General features: G+C 41.7%; 1 protein-coding gene across 2 annotated transcripts in view; it reads left to right on the top strand.

Annotated features, from left to right (window-relative positions):
- XPO6 (exportin 6) overlaps nucleotides 1-13276 on the top strand; it is a gene marked incomplete at both ends in the record, with an annotated part of 65910 nt that overhangs the window by 14463 nt on the left and 38171 nt on the right. For both annotated transcript variants that reach the window (XM_084250651.1, XM_084250650.1), the window contains 2 exons: nucleotides 4937-5390; nucleotides 8500-8626. In XM_084250651.1, coding sequence (XP_084106777.1) covers nucleotides 4937-5390; nucleotides 8500-8626 — 581 coding nt within the window. The remainder of the gene's footprint in view (nucleotides 1-4936; nucleotides 5391-8499; nucleotides 8627-13276) is intronic.

Genomic DNA, 13276 nt, shown 5'->3' on the forward strand with positions numbered 1-13276 from the left:
TGTGTATTTGTAAATCTTTTCACCTATTCCCTTATATGCTACTTACAGAAAAATGGGACTTGGAAAGGTCACTCACAAGTATTGTGATCATGATTGCCCCTTCTAAGGACTCCATGAGTAGAGTTTCTCCCCAGTTTCACTGAACTGAGGTTATAATTAGATAGTGGACCTCAGTTGGGGGGGGGGTTGCTGTGCAGGGGATATTTGGCAATGTGGAGAAATGTTTGGGTTGATACAGCTGGAGGAGCGAGTTCTGCTGGCATCGGCAAGTATAGTGCGGGCGTGCTGCTAAATATCCTATAATGCAAAGAATTACCCAGCCTGGTAATGTTTGCTGGTTTCTGCTCTGAAAGACCTGCATTTAATACCAATGCAGTCCAACACAGGCACTCTTTGAGAGAAGGTGCCAGGGGACAACTATTTGGTCAAATCTACTTTGACCATGAAAATTAAATCCCTTATTAATAAATGACAAAAATCCTCATTTTTAATGGGTGAGGAGATTGAGGCTGAGAAAGATTAGCTAATTTGTTCATGGTCACCCAACATTAAATTACTATAAAACAGCAGTTCTCAGTAGGTCTTGGGACTCCTAGGAATCCCAACCCTTTCAGGGGTCCCAAAGGTCAAATATGTGTTTGTAAAAATACTACACAACGTCAATTTTCTCTCATTCTTTTAAGTATACCAAATAAAAAGAGCTCATTCAGATTCTACATTGTAATGAACTTCTAAGAAATGACTACTCATCAAATTTTATTATATTAGCAACAGCTAGGTATCGAAAAAGACCACGAAGACTCTTCTTTCTCAGTTGCCTATGTGTACAGCTGGGTTTTCTTTATGTGCTTCAATGAAAACAACATATTGCAACAGATTGATGCAGAAGTAGAGAAGAGAATCTTTCCTGTCTGCTTTTAAGCCACACATTAAAAGGATTTCCAAAAATGTAAAAATAGGGCTGCTCCTCTCACTAATATTTTTGGGGCAAAATACAGTTTTTCATTTGAAAATGTTACTTATGCTAACTGGTAATGGGTTTGTCATTATTAAATAAACTAAATATTTGAAAACTTACCAGTTTTAATTTGTATTATGGCAAATGCCAGTAGAAATAACCTGCATGAAAGGTTTGGTCTGAGACCAAAACTTTTGAGACTGCTGCTGTAAGGCACAAAAGAAAATGTAAAAATTTACCTGGTATTCCAGCATATAAAAATAACATCTTTCCAGAAATACAGGAGAATAGATGTGTTTAGGCGTGGACAAGATAGATTTAGCTCAGCAAAAAGGCAAAATGACATCATATCTTATTTATTTTCGATGAGAGGAAAAAAAAGCCAAAAAGAAACTTACTGATATTTATACCTCCTGTATACAGGGAGAAACCCAAGCACGACTAAGTTGTCCAAGTGGCTCCAGAGGCTGCCATTAAATAGCTTAGCTGAGAAAAGGGGACTTGGGAGCGGAGCCAGGGAAGTGCAGGTCTGGAAGTTACCAGGAAAGCACAGTAGACAAAGACAGACAGATTTAAGTTCAGTTTTATAATCATACATAATGTACATACATACATATGTGTGTGTATATATATACACACACATATAAAATAAAGCCAGAGCGGGGAGCAGAACAGGCAGAAGTACCGAAGTACACTGCTGAGGGGAGCAGCGGGCGGCAGGAGAGGTCTGCGCGCCATGTGGGACCCTCACCAGAGGCTGGGGATCAAACTGGCGCTGCAGACACTGTGGGCAGCTTCGCAGCCCAGCGCTCAACCACTGCGCCAATGGGGAGGCCCCAGTTCTTCATTTCTGTACAGTGTATGGTTTCTCCTCTCAGTTGTAGTCCCCGTAAAATTCCTACCACCAAGTCACCCATGCACCATCACCATAGTCCTTTGTGCTTTTCCCTCCCGTTTTGATCCCTCTGCCTTCCCTGCAGAATGTCTTTGATTTATAGTTGTCTGTTGATTTTTTTTAAAGATTTATTTATTTATGCATACAAGAGCTGGGGTACAGGCCAGAGGTGTGGGGGGTGAGAGGATTCACCAGAGACAGCGGGAAACAGAACAGGCAGATAGACAGAAGTATACTGCTGAGGGGAGCAGCGGGCGAGTCAGGAGAGGTCTGCTGCGCCGCGTGGGGTTGCTCCCTAGCCAGAGATCGAACCGCGCTGCAGAGGCTGCGGACAGCTTCCACCCCTTGCGCCACTAGGGAGGCCCCCCTCTGTTGATTGTTTTTAAATGTATTATAATTATTATTTCTTGATCCCCTATATTTTTATTTTATTTTAAAAGATTTATTTATTTATGCATACAAGAGCTGGGGTGTAGGCCAGAGGTGCGGGGGGTGAGAAGATTCACCAGAGACAGAGTAGGGAGCAGAACAGGCAGATCTACTGTAATACACTGCTGAGGGGAGCAGCGGGCAAGGCAGGAGAGGTCTGCTGTGCCATGTGGGTCAGCTCCCTGGCCGGCCGGGGAATCAAACTCATGCTGCAGTGGCTGGCGATAGCTTGATAGCGCTGTCTTTAACCCCTGTGCCACCAGGGAGGCCCCTATATTTTTATTTTTAATAAAGGCATATTTTAGTTTTACCTGAACTGACAGAATATTAAACTGAAGGAATTGCTGGTCTTCCCCACGAGGAATATTAGTTTGTGAAAGATACCTCTAAGATTAAGTAAAAGAGATTATGAAAACCAGTTCCTTACTACATGTGTTAATTTTAGACTATGCTTTTTAAATCATATCTTAGTGGTTTGCCATACGTTTATGTAACTACATGATTTTAGGAGTACAACTTCACACCTCGACATGTGCACACCCTTCATTCACCCACCACCATCGCTGTGGTTCCAGCACGCCAGCCCATGCCCCATCCCCTCCTCTCTACCCTCGCCCTATTTTTTGAGAGTTATAGCTTGTGAGAGATGAGAAAATTAGCTGGCACACCCTTCTATAATTCTTACATTTGTTGAGCCTGAAGTTTATATTTAACTCAAAATTTGCATTAATTAGTCCCTTTGCTACAGCTTCTCCGTTCCCGAATTCTTTTTAAAAATCTCTTTATTTGCATAGTTTCATTGTCGAGCACCCTCCTTAAAAAGAATTTGTGGACAGCATGTTATGGGAGTTTCTGCATGCTTGAGAAAAATGTTACCTTCGTTTTTGTCAAAGGACAGCTTTAAGTTAAGTCATTCTTTGTTCCAGAACTTGTAGACATAGCTCCACAGTTTTCTAGCTTTGAGTGTTACCTTTGAGTGGAGGTGTCTGAATTCGGTGTTTTCCCCTTTTGATATGTGCTTTTTCTGCCTACACTCCTTCCTTATTCCTAAAGTTTTTAGTATTGATGATTTTTTTTTTTAAAGATTGATTTATTTATACAAGAACCAGGGTACAGGCCAGATGTGCGGAGGGTGAGAGGATTCACCAGAGACAGAGTGGGGAACAGAACAGGCAGACTGACCGAAATACACTGCTGAGGGGAGCAGCGGGCGAGGTAGGAGAGATCTGCTGAGCCAAGTGGGTTGCTCTGCGGCCGGCAGGGATCCAACCAGCACTGCAGAGGCTGCGGACAGCTTCACAGTGCTGCGCCTGTGCCACCAGGGAGGCCCATTGATGATTCTTTATAATTTTTGTGTGTGGAGGGGGGGGCACTGAATAAGTAAGTCCCTTTATTTTGTAGAGTTATACTTTTTTATTCAGAAAAGTTTTCTTTTTGTTTATAGTTTTAAGTATTGTTCTCTAAAATCATTTTAGAGTCCCCTACCCCCCATCCCATTTCATTTTGTGTGATTTCCTTTAGTTTAGTGCTTCTACCTAGATCTTAGGCAAGAGGCTCAGAAAGCCAGCCAGCACTTACTGAAAATTAAGTAAGCATAACAATCACCTGGAATTTGTAAAACACAGATTTCTATGTTCTACCTTTCAGTTTTGCTATAGTAGGTGTGGGTGGCATCTGCTAATTTGTATTTTTCTTTTATTGCAGTAACATTAGTTTACAACACTATATATATGTTTTAGCAGTGCAAGTTCACACCTCTTCAAAGATGTGTTACCACAGCACATCCCCCACCCAAGTACTCCTCCCCAGTCCACTGCACCCCGTATCCTTTCCTCCCACTCTCCATTGAAACACAGTTGACACACAATGCTGTTATTTTCAGGTGTGTAACATAATAATTTGATGTAGGTGTATATATTGTAAAATGACCACCAAAGTAAATTAACATATTACCGTATATAGTTCCCCCTCCCCTTGTAATGAGAACTTTTTAACATCTCTCTTAGCAAATTTCAAATATGTAGTTAGTATTGCTGACATAGTCACCATGCTATGCATGACACCCCAGGATGTCTACATTTTACAACTGGTGATTTGTATCTTTTGATCCTCTTCACCCATTTTGTCCCCTTCCCACCCACCACCCAGGGCCCCTTCACATTATATCTGTAAATATAGCTTTATATCTTTATATCTATTGATATTAAAGCTGAGAAAATTTACAAATATATATTCATTTAAAAATAACTGATAAGCTCATTACATATGAAAATAATGTGTTTTAATGAAAATGGCTGTGTTTTCTAAAATTGAAAAAAATTTTCTAGGAGTAGTGGCATTATTTAAATCTTTTCAATATGTGACCGAATGAAAGAAAACTTCTGCTCTCTCTGTTGCATTCACATGTAATGGAGCCTCTGGAGCACGCCACTGCAGTGAGATAGGAAAGTAGGATGTTTGTGTTCTTTCAGAAATGGTTTTGAATTTGTGAACTCTGAAAGGGTCTTGGGCAGTGACCCTCAAGGGTCCCTATACCAAACTTTTGAGAACTACCACTTTGTAGTAAGCTTGGGATTTTTTTTTTTAAGCAACTACTTAAATTGGTTTGTCAGCGATTTGATGCCATCTATCTTAAAACCTTTTTGCATTTGCAGGTGACTTACTGAGTAACCTGTTGCAGAGTCCTAGTTCAGCCAAACTGTTGAATCAACCAATCCCCATCCTTGATGCGGAGAGTGAGTATGTTTGTTCCCTGGCGTTGGAGTGCTTGGCTCATCTCTTCAGTTGGATTCCTCTGTCTGCCAGCATCACCCCATCCCTCCTTACCACCATCTTCCACTTTGCACGCTTTGGCTGTGACATCCGGGCCAGAAAGATGGCATCAGTTAACGGCAGCAGCCAGAACTGTGTGTTGGGTCAGGAGCGTGGCCGGCTTGGGGTCCTGGCCATGTCCTGCATCAATGAACTCATGTCCAAGAACTGTGTGCCTATGGAATTCGAGGAGTATTTACTGCGTATGTTCCAGCAGACTTTCTACCTCCTGCAGAAAATCACCAAGGATAACAATGCCCATACCGTGAAGAGCAGGCTAGAAGAACTCGATGAGAGGTAATGAAAACAGGTGTGGAGTCGGCTGTGCCCAGAGAAAGGGCCCTGGCTGTTTATTATGTTGTGCTGCTTAGAGTCTGTAATCCTCTTTGGTTTCAGAATTTGGGGCCGCTGGTGAGGAACAGAAAGGTAGGTGTTCTATCAGTAAGTGTAAGATTAGCTGGAAGGGCTAGGGTGGTTAAGGGATAGTGAGTTGAGTTTGAAAAGTGATTACGAATTGTGTAGGTGTGTTGTCTTTTTTCCCCATCCATCTGTCTTCTGTTCCACCCCTCCTGCCCCTTCCTCACTATTTGCCTGCAGGTCTGAGGTGGTGCAGGAACTGATGCTGCTCATACATAGCCAGGAACAGGAGAGGAGGTCCGCGGAGGTACAGGGGTTATAATCACCCTTTCTCACTGTGCGTCAGCTTTGACTATTTGACTTTCCCAAGTGAATGTGTGTAGTGTATGGGAATGTTATTATATTGAGTCTTACACAAATGGCAAGATTCATCAAAGAAAGGAGAGATGTTAATGTGGGCACATGCTAACCTGGCACGCACCCTGTTCCTTTGTTACGGTCCTCACAACTTCCTAAAATTGCCTAACCTTTTGTAAGTGCTCTGAGAGACTACTGCATCAGAGTAGTCTGAGCCTGGGCTTGTGGCTTATTTCCATGCAGATGATGTTGTTTACTTCAAAACCTTCGTATGATGCGACTGCTGTGTAAAAACAAGAGGGAGTGTCGGGAACTCGTATTGACTGTTCAGAAACTTCCAGGCAGATAAACTGTATTGAATCAGTAAATATTTACCGATTGCTTGGCAGCAAAAGTTGTTCATATTTTAATCAGTTTTCCTTGGCTTGTTATATAGAGTTAAGCTATTTCCTTTTCTTTAGAGTAAGTCAAGACACTTTCAGTGATTTTTAAATCTAGCAATTAAATTTTTCTAAAAAAAATTGGTACATAATATTTTGGTTTGGTTTATTGTAAACTGAAATTTTCTTTGTATAATTAAAAGAATTTATAATCTGTTACAGTAATATGTTGGTTTTATTTTTCTTTAATTGGTGTATGAATTCAAAGGTATCAATATTCAAACACAATTTTATATCCTTTCTGGCTTTGGTTTAAGAAAGGCTGTATTTTCATGTTAAAAAAAAGCTAGTGCTTGTGTACCAACCATCAAATATAGTTTTGACTTTTCACTTGTCGTGATGGCTTATATTTGGGTGGTATAGTAATGTCATCATGGATTATCTATGTACTGATTCTCTTACATGTAACTTTTGTGATCTTGGTTTTATATTTTAATCCTATGCTTCCTATTGCCCTGTGAAAGCTGAGAGGTGCCTGGAAGCAGAAAGGTGACATAAACGATACTGTGTGCTTGCTTCCTGGCTCCTGAGCCCCTACCACTAATTCTAAACAGCTAAGTCCATTCTCAGTTGTTTAGGAGCTGCTTAACCAGGCCCTTTGTGTCTCTTCCCTCTCCTGCCTTTTTTCTAACTTTCTACTGCTCATTAGCACCTGTACCAGAAGGTGGGCAAGGGAAAGAAAATGAGGTGAAATAAATCTGTAGTTTTAGTGACTGAATAGCCTTGTTTATATTTTTTTAAAAATTGGGTTGGGGTTTAAAATAAAATCGAGACGGTATGATATTTGACCCATGGCTTCTCTTTATTCTTTTGTGGGTGTAGGGAATTGAGGGCATCTTTCTGAAGGGCAGTAAACTGGTTGATGACTTTTGACTATCCATGCAAAAATGTAATAATGTAAAAAGTGGAAGCAAAGAAGAGGAGTTCCTGCTCTTGAGCTTTAGTGTTTGAAGACGTCAGGGAGATGTCTCTGTGGAGTTTATCATGTCTAAAAACGATTTATGGCCTTACTGTTTTTCAAGTATTTGACCCCATAATCCACTGAGACAGCCATTTTCCTTATCAAATAATTTTTTTTTTAGCTGCAAATAAGCTTACATGTGGAGGTCATGTAAGCTGGCCACCCTCAGTGTTACAGGTCCCAGGAATAATGTGGGGCATTTTATTTATGGGCCAGTTTTGCCCTTCTGAGTGGAAGTCTTCTCCCCCTTTATTTTATTGACATATCTTGCTTTAAAAAAATATCCTTGTACACTTGAGAGTTTCAGGGTTGTTCTTAGCCACTGTTTAATTTTTGGCTAAGTCCTAGCTTGTCTTTACTTATTTTTTTAATCTGTCTCTGAAGTGTAATTGTGGGGGTATGCCCATCTCATTTTCTAATCACCTTTTGGTATTTAGGGGCTTAAAATGACAGTTTTTGAAATGTGAGAGTGATGATGTGCTGTGCATTTAATAACAACCATCTCTTATCCTTGCAGCCTTGACCCACACTCTTCTGTGGAATGATTTTCTGAATACAAATGAATTGGGGATTCACTGTGATGTGAAAAGAAAGAGCACTGGATTGGGAATGTGGTCCTATTCAGCCATGCGCTGGCTGGGTGACCTTGGGCTGGTCACTATATCTCTCTGGGCCTCCTGTAAAGTGAAGCATTAGGCTGGATTGCCCCTGAGCCTTGTCCAGCTCTAACAGCCTCCCTCCTTTATACTTGAAATCACTTCTAGAGTGGATTTGGGATATATGCTATGTTTAGCCAGAAGGTGGGGAAAAAAAGGAAAGTTAGGTTGCAAACCTGAATTTATCTTACCTGGACACCAAGGCTTTTGGCCTTGTTTTTTTTGCATTTTTAGCACATTCATTTGAATATATTGGCCCCTTTCAGAGAAAACCAGCCTTCTAGACATGCCACTTTGAAATGACACAACTGTTTTGCCCATCAACTTTTTGGCTTCATTTCCTTTCACTTTAATTGGGTTATAACTTAACGAGATAGGAAATAGGAGAACACTAGCTTATAAATGCCTAGTAGATAGTGCCTGAGGATTAAAGTTGCTTTTCTGCTATGTTTCAGGTGGTAATGGAATGAAGGGTTGCCTGTCCCGTAGGTAATTGTTGCAGGCCTTTATACTTTTAAATGAAAATATAAATCTGTTTAGTTCTGTACTGAAAGAGATTTGGATTGAATTTAAGTTCTCTTTTAAGCAGCTGACTAGGTTTCTTATTATCACCTTTGTCTTCTTGTCTTATTTAGCTACATCGAGAAGTTTACTGACTTTCTGCGGCTCTTTGTGAGTGTTCACTTAAGAAGAATCGAGTCCTACTCCCAGTTCCCTGTTGTGGAGTTTCTGACACTTTTGTTCAAGTACACATTTCATCAGGTAAAGTGGTGCTCACTCCCCTGCCATGTCCATTTTGTTATTTCCAGGAGAAAGAAATCTTCATTTATTTCCCAAGCATTTATATAATGCTTACTTTGTGAAGATCACACATTTAGTCTTCAAACAACTCTGCTAGGGCAGATATTGTTATTATTAGCTCCTTTATACATATAAAGAAACTGAGGTCAAAGAGTAAATTGCTAGGGGTCATACAGTTAGTAAGTGGTGATATCAGGATTTGAACCCATGGAGCTTGTGTTCTTAACCACTATTATGTCGGAGAAGCAAAATACAGAAAATGTCTGAAATTGGAGCTTTTAGTTCTAATCTGTAACTGCAGCTAAAAAGTCCCACAAGGAGGTTGTAGTGGAGGGTTAAGTTTGGTGGTCTCCAATTTATTCCCCTATTCAGGAAATATTTTTGCAACTCTTACTGTATTTTCGGAGTTAGACATATAACCCCCACAAGCACAGCCCTTTCATTTTATTGAATTTAAATCCTAGTGATCCAGGGTTTTTTAATTTATATATATCTTTTACAAGTTTATTGAGGTAAAATTTGTGTAGTATGAAATTCACCCATTTGTAATTGTATAATGAAGTTATGTTGAGCAAACATATAGACTTGTACAACCATCACTGTAGTCCAGCTTTAGACATTGTCACACCCTGCCTCTTGTGCCCATTTTTATGTTTTTAAAATAAACTTTTTATTGGGTTATCACACACATATAGCAAGTACATAAATCTGTATCGCATAGCTTGATAGAGAAAGGCATAGAAAATGTATTTGAAGACTAATGCTGAGAAGCATATCTACCAGGGAAATGAACCAGACCAAGATGCCCAAGAGTGCTAACCAAAATAATAGTAGGTACAATCTAAGACACATTATAATAAAAGTGTTGAAAGCTAGTAGCAAGCATGGAACACTAAGGAAGGGTAAATTGTTAGGGAAACATCAAGTGGAGCTCAGCAGAGACCTCACAGGTGAGAAGGGAGTGGCAGGAGCTGGTTGAGTACTCACAAAGACTTCCAGGCTAGAACCTTCAAGAAGGAAGGGAAAGGAGCTTCACTGAGAAGCAAATACAAACACTAAGCCAAGCATGAAAGAAGTGCAAAAGGGGTTATTATAAAGCAACAGCAACCAACAGGGAACAGGCACCTCAATTAAACAGCCTGGAGGAGGAGGAAAGGCACAGGCTGTCACTAGACAAGTTTGAGACCAGACCCCCGATGGCTGCATGGTCCATTATAGACTAACTTCAGCAGAATCTTCAAACAAAAATAGCCTAAGTGGGCCTCCCTGGTGGCACAAGGGGTTAAGCTCTGCACTATGAAGCAATCTGCAGCCTCTGCAGCACGAGTTCAATCCCCAACTGGCCAGGGAGCAACCCACATGGTGCAGCAGACCTCTCCTGTCTCACTCGCTGCTCCCCTCAGCAGTGTATTTCAGTCAGTCTGCCTGTTCTGTTTCCCACTCTGTCTCTGGTGAATCCTCTCACTCCCTGTATCTCTGACCTGTACCCTGGCTCTTTTTTTTTTTTTTTTTTTAATAGAGGCATGTTTTTCTTTATTTGTTTGCTTGTTTGTTTGTTTTGTTTATACAAGCACTGGGTACAGTCAGAAGCGCGGGAGGGTGAGAGAATTCACCAGAGCCAGAGCGGGGAGCAGAGCAGGCAGAAGGACCGAAGTACACTGCTGAGGGGAGCAGCGGGCGGCAGGAGAGGTCTGCGTGCCATGTGGGACCCTCCTCCAGTGGCCGGGGAGCAGCCGGGGATTGAACCGGCGCCGCAGAGGCCGCGGGCAGCTTCGCAACCCAGTGCTCTACCGCTGCGCCACCGGGGAGGCCCTGTACCCTGGCTCTTGTATGCAAAAATAAATCTTTAAAACAAAAAAACCAAAAAAAAAAAAAAAAAAAAAAAAAAAAAAAAGCCTAAGTATCATGTAAGAAAGACTATGGAAATGGAGCCTAAACAAAACAGTAAAAGAAGACATTGGAAAAATAAAAAGACAAACTACCAAAAAACCCCCACAAAAAAACCTACCCAGTGATAAGGGTGAACCCTTCCTGGGAGGAGAGGAAAGGCCAGAGCTGTAAGAGGAGTCCAGAAGTGAGGAGGCATCACGGTATCTAAGAGGGACCTTGAGTGCAGAGCAAGCTCAACCATGCTGAGCTTTCCAGACCAAGGACGAGGAGAAGCGTGATGAGGTACATGGGGGAGGCTGGAGAGAAGCGTCACAGGTGGATCTAAAGAAATCTTGAAGGGGACAGGAAAAAAGGATGTGAGCGATACGCTTGGATAAATGTAGCAGAAATGAAAGCGAAACAAGGAGCCAGGCTAAGCTTGGAAGAAGGGGTCCTATTGGAGGAAGTGGAATAAAAATGTCTTCAAGTTTTGCTCCCTATTTGAAATGTGCTCCCTTTAGCATATGATATACAAGAAAGCTAAAAAATAGCTTTAAATCATGCATGTAACTTAGGCTTCCTTCTTTGGACTTGGACCTCAATGTTCCATGTTTGAGCTTTGGTTATTTCCAGTAGGTGTGCATCCTCGAGCAAGTTTTTAAATGTCCTTAGGTCCCATTTTCTTCACCTAAGCGGATAATGGGCTGTCTTGTGGGCCTTCCCCATTGTTCATCTTCTGTGATTCTTTCACTAGACTCCTACATTTTATTTTCCACAGAACTGAATGTGGTGATTTTATGTATTTATAAATTATGTTTGTATACCGGGAAAAGAAAAAATATGGTCATGAAGCACACAGTAGGGCTCTTCTTTCCTCCCTTTAATGGCAGGTCGCTGTCAGCTGAGTTCCCTTCTGCTCTCTTGGCCTCCTGTGTGAGCACCTCCCTTTCTGAGATCCATGTAGGCACAAAGCTGAACACTGGACAGAGGGCAAGAGCCTGGACTGTGCTCCACACCGTGCAGTGCTCCATGTAGGGGCGGCAGCCCCTCGCTGGAGAGGCGAGTGGAAAAAAGATGGCAGCAGTGGTGGCCGGGGAGATCTTTTGGCTGAGATTTAAGAGTGAGAAACTGATCACTCTTGGGTAAATCTGTCTTCTCATCTGTTCATGAAGTGTGATCTTACTTTATCATAGTTTGATTCTCTGTAAAGTGGAAAGTGTGTCTTTGCTCTTGTCCAGAGGGGCGTTATGAGTATATTCTCAATATTTTTGCCTTTCACTTCTAAAAGTCATAGAAGTTTTACTACCAGTAAACATTTTGAAAGAACAGTAGTAAGACAAAGATGGTATTAGTACCTTTAACCATTTTCTCTCTTCTGTTTCTTTACCTGCATTTCTTTCACCACCTAGGACTAACGGATGTCCCTTGAACCACTAATACTCACCAGATATTTGTCTGTGAGGGTTCTGAGGAGTTGAATGACTCCCAAAGTGTAGTTGGCCTCTCATCTTTGTGACCCTAACATCTGTGCCCACTGTGATTGATGCTGAGGCCGGTCTTGTGCAGCGCACAGGGCCGCACAGCGCGGCTGCAGATGTGGATGCGAATGTGGTGTTTCAGGTCCTGCAGAAGCTTCCCCCCAGCTTTCCCCCAGCTTTGTGCTGCATAGTAACTCCTCCATTCAGGGCCTGGGAGGATGTGTGTAATTGCCAAGTACTTTGATAACAGCTGTGTATGTGGTGCACTTTTGCAAAGCATCTGCTCAGTTATGTTCTTTGGGGCAACTGGTGCATCTTTTCAAATGGGGGAAGGATGACGAGGTGACGACTGAGAGGTAAACTCAGCAAGTAGAAGTCAGGACAAGGCTGCACCTGCTAACCCTGCAAGCTAAGGCCTGTCCACCAGCTTCCTGTATTATTTCCACATGGCTTATTTTTTTCTTGCTGTTCTCTGGCTCATCTCATGTCATGGACATCCTGAGTTTTGTGAACTTTCAAGTGGTGACAGGAAGTGGTCATTCTGTTTTCTGAGGAAGCTTTGTCAGTGGTCCTGACTGAGCTATAGAAGTCTTGCTCTAGGGCTTCCCTGTGGGTTTTGAGGTTGAAGTCTGCTCCATTTTTAAACTTGCAGTTTTCTGTCTGAGACACGGCCTGGGTACAGAACTCCTTCCCACTGCTTGTTACTACTCATGTTAGTTATTCCTTGGACAAATTCCACTTACACCATTGTAAGCTTGTGAATTTCTCTGTGGATTATAAAAGGAGGAAAGCCGATCTAAGATGATGATCATATTGTGGCTATGCTCATACCACCCCAGTGTGTGGTTCAATAAAGCAATCATAATTATAACCAGACAGTTCTTAGAGTAGCAGAAATTTTAGTTGCTATATAAGGAGTTTGGGGGGGGGCACTGATGAAAACTGAATATGTATTGGAAGGACTGGATGTGGGAGAACATTGAGCTTAGATTTTGCTTGAAATGAAAATCTCAAGACTCTTGGGTAGGTTAATCAGTGCAATGGTCCAGGCCTAGCACCCTCAAAGAATTGGCTTTTTTCGTCTCTTTCTGTCTTTATCAGCAGTTGGTTAGAGGTTGCTTTAGCCTTTTTGACACCCCTACTTTTGCAGATGAGATAATGCCCAAGAGTTAGAATTAACAAGCTCCTTTTCAATCTGTTATATAAGAAACTGCAAATGTCACTTTCTTCATGTTCAAATGTGTAAAACTTGTCTCCTTTGGAG

Source organism: Talpa europaea (genome assembly GCF_964194135.1).
Source record: "Talpa europaea genome assembly, chromosome: 12".
Taxonomy (NCBI): domain Eukaryota; kingdom Metazoa; phylum Chordata; class Mammalia; order Eulipotyphla; family Talpidae; genus Talpa; species Talpa europaea.